General features: G+C 50.4%; 1 protein-coding gene across 5 annotated transcripts in view; it reads left to right on the forward strand.

The window, feature by feature from the left end:
- Window positions 1–21,358, forward strand: part of CTIF (cap binding complex dependent translation initiation factor) — an 81,271-nt gene extending 59,913 nt beyond the window's left edge. For all 5 annotated transcript variants that reach the window (XM_042831152.1, XM_042831153.1, XM_042831154.1 and 2 more), the window contains 3 exons: window positions 8,497–8,652; window positions 18,637–18,690; window positions 19,578–21,358. In XM_042831152.1, the coding sequence (XP_042687086.1) occupies window positions 8,497–8,652; window positions 18,637–18,690; window positions 19,578–19,793 (426 nt within the window). In that variant the 3' untranslated portion in view covers window positions 19,794–21,358. The remainder of the gene's footprint in view (window positions 1–8,496; window positions 8,653–18,636; window positions 18,691–19,577) is intronic.

Below are 21,358 nucleotides of genomic sequence, written 5' to 3' on the forward strand. Positions count from 1 at the left end.
GTGAATCTCCTCCCTGCTAACAGCTCCTCTGAAGAGCCCCTCCTGGCTGAGACAGGGCCAATGAATCTAGGGTGCCAGAGTCTAGTGGTGTCTGCCTTGATGTGAAACAAGAGGATGGATGTTGGGAATACCGTAGGTTACATTTTGTCCTCTCTGTGTGTTTTTGTACCAAATTCAAGCTTGCTGTTGAGTTTGGATGCTGGGAACCCACTGGGATGCTGTGGGGTGGGTGGCTGGGAAGCTTTGGGGAGATGCTGCTGACCCCAAGCTTGGCGCTGGGCCTGGTTTAGTTTGGAGTTTCCCCTCATTGGGTTTGCTTTGGATTTCTCCTCATTGCATTTGGCTTGGAATTCCTCTTCATTGGGTTCAGTTTGGAATTTCTCCTCGTTGAGTTTGGTGTGGGATTTCTCCTTGTTGGGTTCAGTTTGGGATTTCTCTTTGTCGAGTTCCATGTGGGATTTCTCCTCGTTGGGTTTGTTTTGTTACCAGGAGTGATCTGGGGCTGTGTGAGCCCTTGTGATGGACACAGCTGAACTGGGGACCTTGGGGGACAGTGGCATGGAAAATGTCTTGGTGGATAGATATGTGGTTTCTTTGCCCCTCTGTAGGTCCCTCTGTATTTAATAAATTGAAGGCTCCTGCGGGAGATTTTTGCTTGTCATAGCATCAGCCACTGGCTTCTGCTGGCCGTGGTGCTTTTCTCTTTGGTGGGGAGGTGTTGAGCAGTTTCCACAAACCCTCCACATGTAACATTAGTTGGAGTATTCCTCTGGTGAAATCTCCGTGCTCTTTATAGCTGAGATGTGTCTGCATCCGAGCTATGCAGAGCGGAGTATATTATTAGAGAGGACATCACTGGGGCTGTAATTTTACACTGCTCCCCTTAGCAACCCAGCCAACAACACATCAAACAGAAGGCTGATACTTAGGAGAAAAAAAAAAAACAACAACAAAAAAAATAGAAATGGAAGGTGCATCCCTGCACAGTGCCCAGCACAACCCATCACACGTGCGCTCAGCCTGGGATGAAGCCTCTGCGCTCGGAGATACCTCAGAGCCAGGGGCCAGAAGGGCTATTGCTGTTGCACACCTTTCTGCATGCCCAGTTGCATTCCCCATTGCATACCCTACTGCTTACCAAACTGTATGCCCTTCTGCATGCACTTCTGCATGCCCTTCTGCATGCTCTACCGCATACATGTTTACATACCCTTACATACCAGTTGCATACCCTAATGCATACCCAATTATAAACCCTCCTGCGTATCCTTGCAGGGATTCTTCTGTGCTCTTCAGCCTTGTGCTTGTTCAGACACAGAATTTGACCTGAGAGGTTCTGGTTGCTTAACCTCCTGACACTCCAGTAAGAGCTGTTCCACGGTTCGGGTTCTGTGCTTCTCTCTGGTTTCAAAACCTGAACTGAAATCCTGAGACTTTTGGCGTGACTCACACCGGTGTTTGTGTGAACTGTGCTGGACTGGGGATGTTCAAAGGGAGCACTTCTGGAGAGAGACAGCCAGGGAGGTGGCAAAGCCCGGTCTTGTCTTCTGTAAGACACGAGACTTTGCAGAAGAGTCAAATTGAGCTGGAATCCCTTTTGTGTGGGAATGTTGTGGCGTTAGTACTGGAGAATCAACCGACAGCTGATGGTTGGATTTATGATCTTGAAGGTCTTTTCCGACCTGAATTGTTCTTATTGATTCCCTTTGATAAATCAGAATGCAAAGGGCAGTGCTTGCTATGCTGAGCACGGGGATGTGGGAAGAGTGAGCTGGGCCATGGCAGGGCTCAGCCCCCCTGTAAGCTCAGGATGTGGTTTGGGGTCCCACCATCTCCCAGGAGAGCATCCCCCCCAGGCTGGGCATGGAGCTTCCCCGTGCTCCTGGTGCGTCAGGCATGGACGGATCCTGCAGCACTGAGCAGAGGCTCTGCTGGGCTCTAGGTGGAGACTGTGGACTGTGCAGCCTGCCCACAGCCTTCCTGCAAACCCAGCCAGATCCAGGCAACTGCTGCCTGCTGGGGAGCCCAGAGCTGCTCCCACTCACTGCTGGGGTGAGAATACTCAGGGCTGAGTGAGGTATCCCCACCCTGGGAAAAAAAAAAATGTAGAAAAAAGCTTGGAAATCCATCCAAACGGAAAGAAATTCAGGGATTCTCCCAACATTAAGAACTCGTTGCGCCAGGCTGGATGGAGTCTTAAAAGCTGCTCTCATCTCACTGGTTTTGTTGGGGAGAGGACTCATTTTCTCTTAAAAGGCTCAAATCCATCCTCAGGACATGAGATGAGGTTTGCCAGCCTGGGGACTCAGCCGAGTTAATGGAGCAGCCTGCCAGGCCATCTGCTTCCACTGCCCTGCATCAATCCAGGTCAAACTGCTGCAGGATTGGGAAATCCCTGCTCCCATGTTGGCTCCCTCCATCAATAACCGTGGGGGCACGGAAAATGTGTTTGAGTGTAAGAGGTGGATCCAAGCTGCTGGCAATGTCTCTGTGCCCCCAGGACTGAGGTGTTTGTTGTGAGCCCCTGACAAAGCATCACCAGACCTGGGGACCACCCTTCAGCACCCCAAAGTGGGGTGAAGTGAGGGATTTCCCAGGGCTGATTCCTGACCCATCAGCAGCAGCCTCAGGGAGCAAGCGTGCAGTGCGCTCAGGTGAGGAGCAAGATGCACTGCATTATTTTTTTAATAAAGAAGGATGGAAGGAGTGTATGGAAAGATGCTGTCTGGCACTGCTGGAAACCCAGCACTGGTATCACCTCTGGGCCGGGAGAACCACTAAGTGAAATTGGAGATAGAGAGCTTGCAGTGTGTGTAGGGTGTGGACGTGCTCACCTGTGTCATCTGGGTCCCACTGGACAATGTGTTGGCCAGCATCACCTGGGTCACACTAGAGGAGGATGTGTTGGCCAACATCACCTGGGTACCAGTGGAGAACATATCAGCTAATGTCATCCAGGTCCCACTGGAGGATGTGTCGGCCGGCGTCACCTGGGCCACACTGAAAAAGGATGTGTTGACCAGCATCATTTACTGGAGCAATTGGGAACAGATTAATTGATCTTTTTCATCCTTAAAAAGAAAAAAGAAAAAAAAAAAAAACAGCCAAGGAAAATATTTGCTATAACAGAAGTTCCCTGTTACAGATCCTTCGTAGGATCTATAAACATTAGCACACAAGGAAGACTTTCTGCAATCTTTTGTGTAAATAGAGCTGGATGGTGACATTCTTACTATGCTAGTACTTCACTTTGGGACCATGGGTGTTGGTCATTGCTCGTCCCCATCACGTGGATCCTCTGGCACTGTCACCAGCAGTACTGTGGCCCATGCCCAGCAGACACTTGGCTGTGGGTGCAGAGAGGCAGGCAAAAAGCAGAGATAAGGCTGGAGGTGCCGGCATGATTGCTCAGCAGCGGCCAAGTGCTGGGCCAGAGCCACCACTCCCCGTAGACTAAACAGTTGCAGCATTTTCTCCCATGACCAAAAGAATTTAGAAAAGGGTCCCGGCATGAAATGTTGCACGAACTTTGGGTGCCACGAATATGTCTGGATGAGAGCTGTTAACCCCATCTCCTCCTCTTCCCTCCTTGGTCATGCTCTGGGCAGACAAAGGGAACACCTGTCCTCCTATGAATCTGGATGTCTGCCTGTGGGCTCCCAGGTCTTTCTGCAGTTTTTTTTTTTATATTTGAAGGCCAAGAAAATTGCTGTTGTGTGTTCCTGCGGTTCTGATACAGGTCAGCCTGCTGGGTGAAGAGTTTCTTGGGATAAACAGAGCAGTTCAGAGACCTTGGATATCTTTGTTCTCAGACTGGCAAGGCTTTGGGGGCTTGTGATTAAGATCGGCTATCACAGTCAGGTCCAGGTTCATGGGAAACGCAAGGGCTTTATGCAGCAGTGGTAAACATGTTCTGAATCCAGCATTAGCCCAGAGAGGTGCCTCGGTAGGGTGAAGCTAAAAATTAAGTAACAAGGAGAGCAACTGGAGGAGGATGTGTTGGCCAACGTCACCTGGGTACCAGAGGAGGAAGACATGTTGGCCAACATCACCTGGGTGCCAGTGGATGACGTGTTGGCTTCTGGAGGAGGACATGTTTGCTAACATAGCCTGGGTGGCAGTGGAGGACACCTGATGAAGCAATCAGGGTGCCTAAAGTGCCTTCTTCTCTTTCATACATTTCCAGAGCAGCTGTGCTCTGAGCTTTACCCCACTTGAAGCTTCAAAAGAACTCCTCCATTAATAAGATATGAGGTTTGGAACTCTGCAGAGATGCTGATGTGTTATGGTAGAAATGAGATTTCCTACACCTCAGTTGTAGAATTTGCTGACCCTCAGGGCACTGTGTTTTCCAGCATGCGCACTCAGAGACTCATTAACAAAGATTTTTATACCAGGACAACCACTAAATGGTGTTTGCTGTTCCTTGTGGCCAGACTGGGCTACTCCGCCCTCGTAGCCACCTCAGAGCATCACTGAGAAAGTGCTCCAAGATCTGTCACAGCAACCAGATCAACAGGAACGCTTCGCTGTTTGCTGATCCATTACTCCGCTCCCCCTCGAGTGCTTTTAAACTTGTCCAATTAATAATTAACTGGGAACCTCAGGAGCATCACTGCAATCCATCATGAGGTCCCCAGATTGGGCAGGTGGTCCCAGGAGTAGGACCAGACAGATGCACAGAGTAGGGATGATGGAGCCAGCTCCACGTCAGCAGTTGTATCTTCTGCTCTTGCCAAAGTGACCAAAGCAACGGGGAAGAGGAAGAAATGTGCTCTCCTGGTGCAGATCCAGCTCAAGGAAACACAGTGGTGAAACCTGTGGGAGAACAGTGCCTCATAGCTGGGTGAAGGCCAGACCTGCGAGGCTGGGCACAGGGTGTCATCTGCAATTTACAAGGTTTATCTGCTTTAAATGTCAATAGCTCTTTTGTTGGAGTAATACTAATTGTTCTGATTTGCATGTCTCAGTCACACACCCCAAAGCACTGTGCAGAGGAAAATGAGCACATTGTTCCCAGGAAATCAGAGTGATGGAGGTGACAGAAGCCCACACAAGGCTGGAAAATAGACCTCTAGCATTGAGAAGTTGGATCAATCCCCTGTGCCACCAAGGCTTTGTCAGGCTTTTCCTGACCTCCTCCTGCATGCATCAACCCTGCATCTGCCCCATCCCTCCTCCTGACCTTATTATTACCTCAGCCCCTTCCCAAGGAGGCCTTCAGGGCTCCAACCTTTGCAGCACATTTCCAGTAACACCAAGTGTTCAGCACAGCTTTTCATGTCACACCGATCACCAGCACCTCACTGTTCTGTATTTCTTTTTTTGCAGTATTTCTGACTCAGTATTTCCTCCCTCCTTGGCAGTGAGTAAACAGCAGAGCTGCCAGAGGAAGTGCCCGGTGTTTACCAAGCAACAAGCCCAAGTGCAGAGGATTTGTTTCCATCAGAAGGTGGTAGAACTGAAATTAACCCTCATTTTTATGCCATGGTCAAGTTTTGCCCTCTAACGCAGCCACCGTGCGTTGGTGGTGCACAGCTATTTGGGACCTGGCTTTAAAAAGTGTGGTCAAGTCCCCGGGGATGGCTTTGGGCTGCAGCTTTTGAAGTTGAGATCTGATGCTCAAAATACAGTGCTGCTCCTCTGCCTGCTGCTGACCACCAAAACAGAAGGGGTTCTGCTCCTCTCCTCGTGGTTGCTGCGGCTTCCTTCTGGTCCTAAGTGATCTCATGGAGCTTTGTTGACTGGGAGTTTGGAAAATGGCCTCAAGTTGTGCCAGGGGAGGTTAAGGTTGGATATTAGGAACAATTTCTTCTCCAAAGAGTGGCCAGGGATTGACTGCACAGGGAGGTGGGGAGTCGCCATCCCTGGACTGTTCCAGAACTGTGGGGATCTGGCATGTGGGACATTGTCAGTGGCTATGGTGGGGTGAGTTGGGGATCTTGGAGGTCTTTTCCAACCTTAGTGATTCTGTGATTCTATGGAAAGGGTGTGGAACAGGCTCCTCAGGGCAGTGGTCACTGCCACGAGCCACCAGTGCTCAGGGAGCACTCAGACCCCACTCTCAGACATTGGGTTTGGGTTTGGGTAGTGATGGGTGGAGACAGAGGTTAGATCCACAAACCCTGATCCACAAACCCTATGGGTCTCTTCCAGTTGGGATATACCTGTGAATCACACAACAGCACTGCATGAGGTACATCCACGTGGAGAGATGAGGGCTTTGGTTGAGTGACATGAGAGCCCTACAGCATTTGCTGTTTCCAGTGCAGGCAGAAGCTCACAAGGAGGAAGGTCATCCCATAAATGCACTCGGATCAACAGGCTGGGGCACCCCCAAATTAGTAATACTGTGTGTGTTTAAAAATACAGCCAAACTGATGAGGGAGGACATGCTCGCTGCACTGACCTCACCACACAAGCATGGGGCAGGCCCATCCATGGTGTTTTTTTAATAGAGGCATTTCCAGAGCAAACAAAGTTCACGGGGCAGGGTAGTGGTGATGCCATTGAGATTCAGCACGGTTCTGAAGGTTTCCCTACCTATTTTACCTCTCTCTATCTCTGAAAAAGGACACTTTTCCAAAGGACACTCCTTCTGGCCCTGGGGACTGCCCTCATCCCGCTCTGTGGTCCCCAGCTCAGATGCGAGGGATCACTCAGCTGCAGAATGGTTTTGGGACATGAGGAACGTGGGTGCTTCCACGTTAAATAAAGTTGTTCCGAGTTGACTTGTCACTGAAATTATCCTCGTGCTTTCCTGGGCGCAGATGGACTCACATAAAAATGGGTTGCAGATAAACACGCTCCAGTGATGCAGCATGGATAGAATTGAGGGAGGTCAGTCCCCATAAGGCCTGGGGGAAACATTCCCAATGAAGAAATGAGGATGAGCAGAATCAGGCTGGGTTTGTCTTTCTTGGGATGTCAGGCATGCATTTCTCCATTTCTGGTTGGGTTTTTTTTTTGTTCCACTCGAAAGCCAAGCGGGAACTCCAAGCCATTGGGTAACGCCGGGGTGATAACCTGAGCTGGCCAGTAACTCCTTCACCCCAGGACAACGGAAGGAAGAGCTCTGCAGACTCCTCTGGAGACTTCGAAACAGCCCAGCAGTGTTTGATTTCAATGCAGACACATTGGGAAATTGCCCAATAGAAACAGGCGTAGAGAGGAATGAGTCACCACTGTGTGGTTAAGCAGTGGTTCAGTGGTGTTACTAGGTTTTTTCCTGCATATGCAAATATTATTTTTTTTTCCTTTTGTAGTGAAATGTATAAATAGCTCCTTCTTTGGATCTCCCATGCATGGCTGGAGCCCTGTGAGCAGCTGAGCCTCTGTCTTAGCCAGTCAGTGTAAAAGGAGATGAAATTATACTAGCTTCTTTATTCAGTTTTGGAGTTAAGAGGTTGTGCAGCCAAACTGAGAATGCACTGTTGGGAATGAAATTGTCCTGCTCTTTGGTCTTCCCTTCTGGAGTGCCAACTGATTTTTAATACCAAGGCAGGGTCACTATGGAGACAGACAAGTGGTACCACATGGGATGTCTTGCAGAGGCTGTGGCTCTGAGCAGCATACACTCCTGTGCCACCCATGTGGTGCTGGGGGCCTCCAGAAAGTGTTTTATTTGTTTTTCCATGTTCCTCCTTGCTCCTTGCCACACATCTCCAACAGGTTCACCCCTTTTCAGGTCCTGCATTTGTGCAAAGCCTTTTTTCCTCCCTGCCTGGAGGAGCTACTTTGCTCCTGATGTTGCTCTGTAAATCATGGCACTCTCATACTCCTTGGGCCTGGCAACCATTGGCTCCAGGGCAGGGTGACCTTTCTCTATCAAGACTGTGCTCCCTTTGTCTTCTGGACACATAATTTTGTGAGACCCCAGGGGGGTGCTGGGACACTGGATTTGGGATGGGTTGTGAGAATTGGGACTGGTTGGTGTCTATGGGTTGGACAAGTTGGGACACTGCTTGGTGTCTTTGTGTTGGGCAGGTTGGGACACTGCTTGGTATCTGTGGGTTGAGCGAGCTGGGAGAGTGGTTGGTGTCTATGGGTTGGATGAGGTGGGACTCTACTTGATGTCTACAGGTTGAGCAAGCTTATCTGGACCACCACACTCAACGCAGCCAACAGCACCCATCATATTCCCCATATGTTAATGTTTGAGGTCCTTCTGCTTGCTGTTGTTCAGTGTTGGTTGTGCACTGGGAAAAAAATGCCCCATGTCCATCCAAGGGGAGGCCACCAGCACCATGAGCTGTGATTGCAGATCTCAGTGTTGTTTCTATACTATCTACTTTCTGGTGGCTTCACCGTGTTGAAATCCCAACCACTGTGCTCACATTGAGCAATCTCCCCACTGTTACCAAAGAGTCAGTCTGTCTGCCTTCCTCCCCCACCCTGAGTTTCCATTTCCTCCCAGTTCTCCATCCCATCAGCTGTCGCCTCTTCCCAGCAATGAGATTTTGCTAATGCAGCCCGTTGTCTCCATCCCTCTTGCAGAAGGATTTCACCATGCGGGAGGAGCTGCAGCAGCGGGACGTGGAGCGCTGGCTTGGCTTCATCACCTTCCTCTGTGAGGTCTTTGGCACCATGAGGAGCAGCACCGGGGAGCCCTTCCGAGTCCTTGTGTGCCCCATCTACACCTGCCTCAGGGAGGTAATGCCTTCAGAAGTTGTCCTCATCCAAGCAATTGAATTGCAGTGCCGGATTGCCCATGAACTGTAGATGTCATAGTGATGGGTTGGGCATGGTGGGGGTGGCTTAGGGTTGGACTCGATGATCTTACTGGTCTTTTCCAACCTTAACAGTTCTGTGTTTGCTCTGTTATTCCTGGAGATTTGCTTTCCCCAAATGAACTATTCTCACTCTAGCAGTATGGATGCCTCCAGGGGCACTTGGCTTTTTCTGTCCACTGTGATTTTGCGCATGAAAACCGCATGGTCCATGCAAGACTTCTTTTTCGAAGGGTTGGCAAAGCTCCACAATTGGGACTGCAAGCCCAGTGTTTAGGTTGGCACATCTCACCATTGCCAAAATCCTCACCAGAAGAGCTATAAAACCTTCTAAAAGGCAGATGGATGCCCCGTTCTTGAAAGTGCCCAAAGTCAGGTTGGGTGGAGCCTTGGTGCGGGACAGCCAGCCTGCTGCAGGAGTTGGAACTGGATGATGTTCAAGGTCCCTTTGAACCCAACCGTTCTATGATTCTGTGCTTCTGTGTTCTTCAAGGATCCTTCCAAGCCAACCGTTCAGTTGTTCTGTGATTGGAGGCATTCATGCCAATGAGTGGATGAGGCAGACAGAAAGGAAAGAGAGAAGAGCAAGCTCCCTTACGCCATTACTCCCACACTGTCAGTCCAGTACTGCTCGATCTTGAACAAGGGAAAGTGAGGGAGAGAAATCACTGGGAATGACTTTTAGCATGGAAAATTTTCTCTGAATGCAAACGCTTAATAAACATTTTGTCTTTGCAGTAGTACTGTGGGCAGAGTTCACAGACAGTGAGTGTATCAGTGAGAAATGGTTGGGGCATCACAGTGAGGCACAGATGTCTCGCAGAGGAGGTAGGAGAGGGATTCTAAGAACAGCAGAACTTCCCCAAATTCTCTTCCCACAGCGCTGTGCGTCACCTCATTGGGAAGAGCTCCTGTTCCTCCTGTTTCCCATTGCAACCATGACACAACCCAGCCCTGTTTCTGCCAGAATTGTTCCCAACACACTCCTGTCTGCCCTTGCTGTGATGTCACCATTGCTCATGTCATATTGGGGACACAGGGGCATGGTGGCACCCTAAAGACATGAGTTTCACATATTGCAGATATTTTTTCCTACTGAACAGCTCCATAAAAAGCTATTGCTAACTGTATCAAGATGTCATGCAGAAGCTTGTTTCTTAAACATTAATCTCTCTGTTCCCTAAGAGGGCAGCTCTGTCCAAGCCGTTCCATTTCCTGCAGATGAAGACCTCGTAGCTCAGCTGATGTGGATGAGCTGTTCAGCTCTCCATCATGCCCCAAAGTGACTGGCCCATGACTACAGGGCTGGGACCTTGACTGTGTGGCAGCTCAGCACTGGGTTCTCATAGACCCATAGTGTCAATTGGGTTGGAAAGGACATCTATCCACCCATCCTCTGGTGATAAATCATTATCAGGGGCAAGGCAACCTAAGATACCGTCTCTGCTCTGCCTATCCTTCCCTGCTTCTCTTGCTTTTTAGTTCCTCTCTTTATTTTTATTTTTTTTTTCCCTTTTCCTTTATGGCTTTGGCAGACTCAGCCAAAGGTCAGTGAGGGAGTGAGAAGAGGAAGGGGAAAGTTCCTGATGGCTACAGCAGGAATGTTTCTTCCCTTCCCCTGCAGAGCTTCCTCTCCAGCTCCTTTCCTTTCCCTTGATAAAAACTTAGTAACATCACAACTAATTACAGAGCCAGTGCAAAGTGAGGCGCCACCAGGATGAGAGCAGCGTGGGGACAGTAGGGATGAGAGCAGGTGTGCATCAGAGCAGAGGAAATTTGGGTCATAGCACTGGAGAAGGGAAGTAGGTCTCCCAGCCCCAAGGTTGGCACCTGAGGGTTGTGGGGAGAAGAGATTTTTAGAGAGAGCCCCTCTGACAGATGAGAACCAGAGAACGATGGCAGCTACCAAATGCAGGGAGCTTGGGAAAATGAAGCTTTGAGCGCTTTTAGGGCATTGTCCCCACCACTGAGCTTGGTGTCCGCAGTGAAAGGGATGTCCTGCTGTGGTCTCCCAGCCCTGCGGTCGTGTGGTCCCAGCTTAATGCAGAAATGCCAAGTCAGTCTCTTTAAATCCCCATTGCCCTGAAGGATGACAGGCGGTAGTGCTGACATCCTCGCTGCTCCACAGCCTCTGTCCCGTGCCCAATGTGGGGCACTCTGCTCCAGCGACAAGGGAACCAGCAACAGAAGGACTCTGGTTCCTGCAGCTCAACCACATTTATTCTTCACTGCTGAGTCAGGAAAGTTTAGAGAATGGGTTAGGACTGGGGACAAGCATGTACCATCAACGGGGATGTGTGTGGTTAACGAGTGCCCTGTGGCTGGTGCAGGCAGAGAGATGATAAGTAATGGTATATCCCAGCTGTTGTTAACTGGTTCTGAGCACTTCTGTCCCACTGAGGCTCATTTTGGGCTAGCTGCTCCTCACCCAGCTCTGTGCTGTATGGGATCAGCGTGGGATGAGCAGTGTCAAGAGGTTTGGATTCTTCCATATCTCTGTCCCATCCTCAATGGGATGTTGTTTGGGTGCCAACGCAGGAGGTGCCTCTGGGCTGGGAGCTGCCACCTTGCTGCCAGCCCACTGCCAGCTGGGCTGCCTCCAGCTCAGAGTTGGTGCCGAGCGCTGCTTGGGATGTATTTGTTTGTATGACGCCGTGCAGCAGACAGAGCTGGATTTACATCCAGGGAATCTCAGCAGTTGCCTATGGCAGGCAAGCAAGAAAGTGGAAAAACCAGCTCCAGAGATTGCAGGCAGTGACGTACATGGTTCCTCCAGGAGTGGGGTCCCACAGGGCTCTGCCTCCCTCCTGCCCTGTTATAACTCTATTCCTGCCCCCGTGTTCCTCTCCTGAACAGCACTTGGCTGTTTGCCTCGTTGGCTTCTTAAGGTTCCTGTTGTTCCTTCCTCCAGCCCGCTGACTCCCTCTGGCTGGCATGTCGACTCGTCCCTGCAATTCTGTGTCATTTCCAAGAGTGGGCTCCTCACCTCCTCCAGGTTGTTAGTAGGGATGCTAAAAAGGACAGGTCCTGCAGTGAGCCCAATGGTTGCCCTACATCCCTCCGCCCCCAGCCATCCAGCCAGGTTAACTAACCTGGTTGTCTACCTCTACTTGGATACTGGGAGACAGAACCCAAATGCTTGTTAAAATGAACACAGTAGACAACCATGCTCTCCTCTCATCTGTAAATCTCCATAGATCCAGGAGGTGAGGCACATCCATGCAGATCATTCCTAATCTCTCCAAGACACACTCAGTGGCCTTCTCACAGCCTGGTGCGAAGCTGATGAGCTCCAGTATTGTAGAATCATTAAAGAAAGATCCTTTAGGATCATCAAGTCTGGCTATCAGATCCTCATATTTGAACCTTTCTCCATTGCTGGGCATCTTCCCCATCTCTAATTTCCCAAGAAGCTGCCATGTTGTTTCAGCACTGTGCTCCCAGCACCCATGGGTGCATGGGATGGGACTGCTGGGACAGATTCTAAGCACATGTCAGAAAGCAGCTCATCACGGGCTAATTAAAAATCTCGTGATGATGTTCCCATGCTGGAGGGTCCCACTGGAGGTCTCCATGCCATGATGGGGCCCAAGCTGGAGGGAGTCTTATTGGAATCCCACACTGAGAGGGTTTCCGTGTTGGATGGGTCCTACTGGGGTCCCACCCCATGTCAAGAATGATCCCACTGAGGGTCCCAATTTGAGGGGGGAGAGTCCTTTTGGCAGTCCCCATGACATGGAGGGTGGTCTCACTGGGGCATGGGTGGTCTCGTTGGAGGCCCCAGTTTGGGGGATTTTACTGGGGGGTTCACATGCCATTGAGAGTGATCCCATTGAGGGGGTCCCAGTTTGAGTGTGGGGTTCCATTGGGGTCCCTATGGCATTGAGGGTGTCTCACTGAGGACTCACAGTTTTGAGGGAGGATCCCATTGGGTCCCCATGTCACGGGAAGGATCCCACTGGAGGTCCGCATAACACTGGGGGTTCCCATTGGGGTCCCACACTGGGGGATGATGTGTTTCCTGCCTCCACTGCTGGGAACAGTGCTTCCCTCCTGTCTCCCCACTCCCTGCAAGCCTGAGGTGTAGGGCAGGGAGGGGGCTGCTCCGTCTCATTGCCTCCACATCTGAGCTGCAGTGCAGCACACAGACAGCGTCCACTCCCTTCCCCCTCTCAGTGCCTGTTATCTCCTGGGGCCATGCTGTGTAATTTAGAGAAGTATTCCAACGCAGTAATTAACATCTGAGCTTTGGAGGGCACTGTCTCTCACTGTCTCCTTCAGAGGAAGAGAGGAAGAACCTCCCTCAGCTGCAGCCGAGCCGCAGGGCGGTGCTGCTGGGAGAGAAAATCACATCTTGTCGCACGGAGGGGGTTTTATTTTAATGGCTTTTCCTTTTCAAAAAGCATCAGAATTTGGAAGCCCTCTGGCAGTGAAATAAGAGGTTGGGTTTTAGGATTGCATTCTCTGAGAGCGAGGCAGAATTTGGCTTTTTCTGTTGCGCAGTGAAGGCAACGAAAGGTCCAGATCCTGACCCCACGCCCCTTCTGTCTCAGAGCTCCAACGTGGCCAGGGCTGACCCAAGAAAATAGGGAGAAATCAGTCCTGGAGGAAGAGCCGGGCATGAGGAGGAAGGAAGAAACTAACAGTTAGTTATGTCACCTACAAAGCTGTGCTGGTCGTGGAGCTGAGCCCCTGGGACCGTGGGGGCAAACAAAAACAGAACGGCAAATGCGGTTTTTCATTTGTGCTCCTTGTTTTGGCCAAGGACAGGGTTGAGGGGGATGCCTAGGAGGTGTCTCCCCTGTAAAGCAATTGGTGTTTGGGAATAGATGAAGACACAAAAATGGTGATACCCAGAGCTCAGCTCAATGTTTTGTGCACCAGAACTTGTGTTCCTGGAAAGCTGCAGGACTCAGTCACAGCCAGTGAGCGTGGGAACTGCAGTGCCATGTTTCAGACAAGGAAGGGCTTTGGTGCCAGAGAGAAAATCCCATCTATATCCCTGCTCACCCCAGGGTTCGCTCTCTTCTATATCTTCCATTATGGATATAGATTTGGACTATGAACAGCTTTGCAAGCAGAGCCAAATTTAGAGAAGCAAGGCCACCAGGGACAACCGGGGCCACCGCTGTCTCCTTGCCCTAGGGGATTGCTGGGGAAGCCTCCATTCATTCCTTGGGAAAAGGGTGGAAGGAGCAATGAGAGCAGGTGCCATCCCCTGGGATGGTCCCACCTCCTCACACTGGGACACCACTGTCAGCCACAGGGTTGAGTTTGGGATTGGACCCGGTGAGTCCTATGGATCCCTTCCAGCTCAGGATGTTCTGTGATGCTATTTGTGTCCACAACCACGTGAAGAGCCAGCAGAGCACCGAGTGTCCAGCAGCCAAGGGTGGGCCCTGTGCAATCAGCACGATGCTTTCACCACTTCTTTCCCTTTGGGATGAGGTCACATCCTCTGCTCCCAGGGCTGTTATGGCTGCAGCCAGGCAGGGTGAGGCTGACAGCGTTGCTCTCCCACTCCACCTCACCCGCACATATACCTCTGGTTCTGCTCAGACAATCCCAATGGATGTGTCCCCAAGGTGAGGGCGATGCCTTCCATCTCTCTTTTCTAAGGGGAGCCACCCAATAGAGCTACCACTGGGTTGCATGGTCTGACTTGATGAGCAACAAGATTGCCTTCGTCATTGTCTCCATGGTTTCCATCTTTGGAGAAGTCTCTTTTGCTGTCCCAGATCTGGGGAGAGAGATGCTTCATGGTTTCCCTTGTCTGCAGTGGGAAGGAGGAGGAGGAGTTTCCCACGGCTGGGCACAGGCTTTGTTCTCTGGCCTTAATGCAATTTGCTGTTAAGTATCTCTTGTTGGAGCTCCACGGGAGCCCAGTGAGGAGAACCAATGTTGTCATTTGCTGGGTGCAGCAGGCAAACCAATCTACTCTCCAATCACCTCCATCTCCCAAAATGTCCACGTTGGGTAAGAGGAGAACAGAAGTCTCCTCCTCAGCTAAAAGCTGTAAGACAAGTAGAAGCAGCTCCTTCAGGCTGTCTCAGATGCAGCATGATACGGTCCCTAACTCACTGCGGGGCCAGCAGTGCCCCATCCTGGTGGCCTCTTCCCAATGAAGCAAGTGGGAGTTGCCATCAGCATCTTCCGAAAGGGGCTGATACTCCTGTGTGGGGTACACCTTGTGCAACTGCAGTGGTCTTGGAACCTTCATTGTATCGAGGCTGGAGGCAAGAGGCTGGAGTAGCAGAACTTTTGGGGTGGCTGTTCTTGTTTCCTCCAAATGTGTCCGGCTTCACCCTTTGCTGCTGATTCAGTCTGCAGTGGGGCTGGGTGGGAAGACAGTGTGCCCTGTGCATCCCTTATCTCATCAGTTCTGTAATGGAAAGGAATTCCCCCAGTCTCATTTAGTGCTTAGGCAACCTCAGCATCAGAGAAGATGCTACTTGCGTCTTCTGGTTCCAAAAGTTCCTCTGATGCCTAGCAATGGGGAGTTGATACTTCTTCAGGGAACTGTTTGGAGGAATCCTGGAATTGTCTGTGCTGATGGAGTGTTAATTACTCCTCCCCAGTGCCCACATTTGCACTTCGCTTTTTCCCCAGTCTGTTTTCACCAACCCGTGCCACCCAGACAGACCAACTCCTGCTCAGTGCTGCTCCCAGAGAAGCCCCAGCCACCCCGTGCCTCTGGGTCATCATTCCAGGAGGTCAGAAAATCCTCTTTGCTTTCACACTGGAGTCATCACTGAAGCGTCCCAAAGCATTGCATGCTAAGAGGCAGGTTGTGGCCAGCAGTGCTTATGCCATTCTGCAAGCGTTGTCATACACAATAATTAGTGCAGAGCCTTACAGGAAAAGTGTCACTGCAGCTGTAGAGGGTAATGTATGCATCTCCTGATGGGAAGAGCTGCAGAGCATGACCCAGCCTGCATGATATGGTGAGAAGTGAGGCAGGTTCTCCATCTTGCTCGTGGTGTGGGCACCCTGAGAGCTCTGCATCAGCACTTCTGTGGTGTGGGTTATCTTGGTATAAAGTGGATAATGAACCCAAATATTTGTGGGGATGTGCACTGGAGTACTAGGGAGTTTGGCTTACATCCAGTGGACTGCAACAAATTCAGGTGAGTCCGTCAGCACTTGGAAGGAGGAAACTGGTGATACGTGATAAAGCCCAGGTGCAGTTTTGGGTCCTTCTTGTCCTCTCCAGGATAATGGGAGCACAGGGATGCTGAGTAAGCCTTGGGAGCAGGGGAGGAAGGAATAGGGGATAATCATAGTACCATAGGATGGTTGGGTTGGAAGGGACCTGGAAGATCCTAGAACGATAGAACTAAGGAGAGGTTGGGTTGGCAGGGGCCTTACAGCCCATCCAATTCCAACTCCATGCCATGAGCTGGTTGTCCTTCACCAGACCAGGTTGCCCAGGGCCCCATCTAAAGCCATCTACACACAACCCAGTGGGATGTGCCCTGGGGGATGCTGCTTTAACAGAGAGGTTGGACTGGATGATGCAAAATCTTCAGCTCTTCTGCAGAGCCCATCTTGGTGAGTGGAGAGAAATAAGGCATATGCTCTTGCTACTTTGTTTTGCTGGTGGATATTCACAGCTGTACCCAAATCTGCTGTCGGTGGAGTTCCTTAGATTTGATAAGCAATAATGCCCAGTGCTCCCAGGAAATCCCAATCACACACAGCACTTCCAGCAACAGACCCTCAAGGTATTTCGGGTCCAGAGCCATTTTTTACCCATCACTCAGTGGAGCACAGATAGTTGAGAACTGGAGCTTTGCAGGGATGGAAGCACGATGCCTTCAGTCTCCCACCAGTCTACACAATTCTCGATCCAGCACCAGCAGAAGAAGTGAGAAGCCTTTCGCAACTGTGGCCGGGTGTTATGTGACCAGCCGGGCAGATCCTGGCACACGGCCCCCACTCTTAGGAAATCGAGCAGACTCTTTGTCTGCTTTCCAGCAGCAACTGCTGCTTTGGCTGCACGGCTTCACCCAATACAGGGAACTGGCTAAAGAGCATGGAGAAGTGTTCTTGCAGACAGCCTCAGCCCCAAGGGGATGATTGCTAGGTAAACCCAAAGTGTGTGGGGCTGAGCAGACGGTGGGAATGGTGTGAGACACAGTGGGGTTGGGGCAGCACAGGGAGGAGCAGTTATAAATAGTGAAATAAATAATAATTCCAACGTGGGAGTGATAATTTACTAAGTATAGTGTGTTTACCTTGAAATATTTTAAGTAAATAAAAATCAGATTGCAAACAATTAATGGCATTGCTTAGGGTCAGGATCTGGTTGTGCAAAAGCCACACATCAGGCTTGCAGTTTGCTCAGGTTTGGGTTTGCACACTCAGCGCTTGCGTGCAGCCCTGACTGTGTGAGCTGCTAGGAACATCCCAATTGTGACATCCCAGTGGTGACATCCCAACAGTGCCATCCTGATGATGACATCCCAATGGTGACATCTCAGTGGTGGCAACCCAACAGTGACGTTCCAATGGTGCCATCCCAGTGGTGCCATCCCAATGGTGACATCCCAGTGATGGCATCCCAGAGGAAGCATCCCGACGGTGACATCTCAGTGGTGGCATCACAGCAGGGACATCGCAGTGGTAGCATCCCTGTCTCTGCTAAAGTGTACTTCTGGGCTACTGCCTGTTTATATTTATCTCTAATCGAAATAGTTTTTTGTTGCTGTTGTTTTTTTGGGGGAAGGTTTAATGTAATCTCTTGGGTTGTTTTGCAAAGAATCTGTTAACTGTTTAGGAGAACTTATCTCAGAGCTTGTGGCTTGGGCTTAACCACTGTTCCCAAACAATTCAGTGGAAAGATAAACTTGGGGAAACTGCTGCATGCATTCAGTGCCTGGCTGGGTATTTGTCTAACATGAAATCAAACCGATGGGACCGTGTGCTTGTCCAGATGCTGTCAACATCAGCTTCAAAACAGAGTGCTTTCTGCTGAAAACGGAAGAGAGCGAAGACACAGCTTTGAGACCTACTATAATTCCTCGAGTTACTTCTTGTTTTCCAGTGGTGGTGGAGCTGTAAACGTGTTCATATCTAAAAGAAAGGAAACAGAATAAAATGGAAGTGGGAAGAAGAGATGACTGAGGCTGAAAAGCAGAACAGTGTGTTCAGTAAGATGTGTGACTTCGGAGCAAATTCACTGCCACTGAGCTGTGTTGTTCATGGGCAGGTTTAATTAGCCCAAAGACTTTTCCACGTTTTGCCTTTTTTTTGATGAATTTCAGAGATGAATGAAATCAGTTAAGTCTGCCACAGCAATGCACCACATCACAGTTTTTATCTGCAGAAAAATCAGCCGGTACAGTTCTGCTCTGTCTCCTGTGGCTTTAAGAGAAAGCCTGAAATGAGGACTCTGTGTGCATGACAGTGGTAAAGTGAAGACAGAAGCAAAGAGGAGGTTGGTGGCCTTGCACGTGGCAAGGGGGTTGGAGCTTTATGATCCTTGAGGTCCCTTCCAACCTAAGCCATTCTATGATTCTGTGATTCTGTAAAAATGTGCGTTTTTGACCCAGCTTTGCTCACAGCTCCTCGTTTTTGGGGATGGATGGGCTGAGCTGCCCTTTGCCACTGACCCATGCCATTGTGGCCTGACTCTGTAGCATCGTGTTGGGGTGCTCTTAGAAGCTGCTTGTGCCTATGGGCTGTGTTTGGAATGCAGAGTTCTGGGAGAGCAGAGCTGGGTCTGGGGTTGGCTCCAGTGCGGAAGCAGCTGAAAAGATCACTACTGAAATACCAAAAGGTGAATGGAGATCCTTCGTGCTTCAAGGATAAGGTGGTGGGAAGGGACCAGGGAGACTCCCATGCTCTCAGCAAGCATCAGTACTCTAAGAGAAGTGGTTAATCTCCAATCTCCTCTCTTTTGCAGTTGTTACAATCTCAGGATGTGAAGGAGGATGCCGTGCTGTGCTGCTCCATGGAGGTAGGGAAGCTCCACATCATGTTGTCCCTTCTGCCTCCTGCATCAGTGGTGGGCTATTCAGAGGGCTTTGCTGTGCTTTGTAGGGAAATTATGGTACCTATACTGCACAGGTGGGATTGCAAAGTTGAGGTTGGGGTTTCTGGGGCTGCTTTAGGAGCATGTGGCCATGCTCAGAAGGCTGGATACACAGTGCTGGTTGCGATGCAAAGGGATTTGTTCTACATCCAGAAGAGCCCTGCTTAGTGACCGGGGCAGACGACAGCTGTGAATCAGCAGCAAATGTAGGATCAGGTAAAGGGCTGCACACCACATCACAGCACATGCTGTGTTTTGACAATAGCTCGAGTTCTAGGTGGGATTTTTCCAAAGCACCCAGTGGTGCTGCCTTTGAAGTTGGTGGGAGATGAACCATGCACTCCTCCCTCCCGTAACCTCACTTGTAGTGCAGCATTTCTGTTTTTCAACAAGAGGAGGAAATAATAAAAATTCTTCTTGGAATGAATGGTAAGGCACTGGCACAGACTGCCCTGTGAAGTGGTGGAGTCCCCATCCCCAGAGGTGTCCAAGAACCATGGAGATGTGGTACTTGGGCACATGGTCAGTGGACATGGTGGGGTGGATTGGGCTTGGGTTTCTTGGAAGCCTTCTCCAACCTTCCTGATTCTGTGCTTCTGTTTGGGAACACGGCTAAGTGGCCTTTGTGGGGGTGGCTCAGTGGTTGGACTGGATCATCTTAGTATTCTCTTACAGCCTTAACTGATTGTGTGACTACTGGGGCATGGTGGCGGTGGGTTGGCAATTGGACCTGATGGTCTTTTTCACCCTGAACGATACTGCCTTTCTACAAAAACAAAGCCGTAACGCTGTTGCCCCCTCTCTCCTGACAGCTGCAGAGCACCGGCCGGCTGCTGGAGGAGCAGCTGCCTGAGATGATGACGGAGCTGCTGGCTGCGGCCCGCGACAAGATGCTGTGTCCCTCTGAGTCCATGCTGACGCGTTCCCTCCTGCTGGAGGTCATCGAGCTGCACGCCAACAATTGGAACCCGCTGACGCCCACCATCACGCAGTACTACAACAAGACAATCCAAAAACTGACGGCCTGAGGGGCAGGGCAGGGTGGGGTGGGAAGGGGCGAGGAGAAGACGTGCACCTTAGCGGGATTCCAGTTGATGTACCCAAGCAGACAAACCCCAGCATGCTCGAGAATTATGTTCGTGGGGTGGGGAGGGAGAAGCATGTTTCTTTCAGCCTCGTCGCCAAGTGCCACCCCTCCTCCCTGCCGTGTTTTTGTTGTAGGGTTTTCTTTTCTGAAATCGGCGTGTCCCGCCGGGTTATTGTTTGGCTTTAGAAAGACGACGGTGAGTCGGAGGAGCGAGCCCAATGGGGCCAGGATTGTTTTCACGCTGTCCCCCTGCCCGGCTCCGGCCAACTGGCAGCAGGCAGCACACAGCAGATGTCTGGGGAGGACAAAGCGTGGCACACACTACACAGACACTCATCACTGACGGCTTTTGTGCAGCGGAGCTCTCGTTATTTTATTTTTCGCCCTCCTCTTCTCTTCAGCTTTCTGCCCCCACCTCCGCTCCGTCTCCTCCGGATTTCGATGGGCACATAGGATGGCTTTCTGATTTGCACTGGGTTTTGTTTTTTTTTTTCTCGTGTTTTTATTCTATTTTATCTTATGACCGTCAAAACGGACAGTTGCGATCCGCGCGGAGATGGGGCAGCAGTGCTCACCCTCCGCTCACGAATGGTTTCATGAAGATGCTGAAGCAGGAGAAGGATTTTACAAGAGCCCAAAAGCCACTTTTGGAGAAACGTAGCCACAGTCTTCTTGCCAGAAACCTCGCAGATTTACCCAAAAACACGTGCCCTGAGCTAGGAGCTCTGCAGAACACGGGATGCTGCTATGCTGCAGCATCTCCCATCCACTTAACAGTAGCCCTTTTTTTTTTTTTAAATTTTTTTGTTGTTGTTGTTTCTGTTGAAAGAGTGCTTTATTGTAATTACTGTCATCATTGTAATTATACATTTAAGAGCAGGCCTGTTATAGTCAGGCCTATTCATGTACAGGGCAAGGGAGAAATGAAGACTTGGTGTTCTTGGGAAACCAGCAGAGAGAAGGCAAAAAGCATATGGCAAAAAAAGGGAGGAAAAAGAAGAGGAAAACAACGAGAAGCCGAAAATACAGGTTTCCTGCTGCTTTCTCGCTGGCTGCATTTCCTACCTAGTTTGTAGACTGCGATTCAGTGGGCTTGGAGGTTCCTTCCAACCCATCTGTGCCATGGTTCTGTGATCTTCAAGGTCCCTTCCTACCCAACCATTACGTGGTTCTGTGGATCTCTGGGGAGCTGGAAGAGCGGAGACTTTTGACGTGAAGGTGTTGAGGAAGTGAGAGTCTTGGTTAGACGGTTCAGAGCGCTGGGAGCCGTTCGGTTGGTTGCCTGTTGGTGTGTCTGCAGATCCACACCTGGAGTACGAGAGAGGAACTGGGGAGAAGAGCTTCAGCGGTCCTAAATGCTGAGGAAACAGAGAGATGGTTGCCTGTATGGAAGGACTGATACCAGGATCTGAGCTGGCAGCCTCCCCACAGCCCACAGCACAGCATCCCTTGGACCCTGCTCTCTGACTGGAGCAAAAGAAGGAAAAAAGAAGGAAAAAAAATATA

The sequence above is a fragment of the Centrocercus urophasianus genome, unplaced genomic scaffold (assembly GCF_019232065.1).
Source record: "Centrocercus urophasianus isolate 14NV4802_14NV808 unplaced genomic scaffold, USGS_Curo_1.0 seq_35, whole genome shotgun sequence".
NCBI lineage: Eukaryota > Metazoa > Chordata > Aves > Galliformes > Phasianidae > Centrocercus > Centrocercus urophasianus.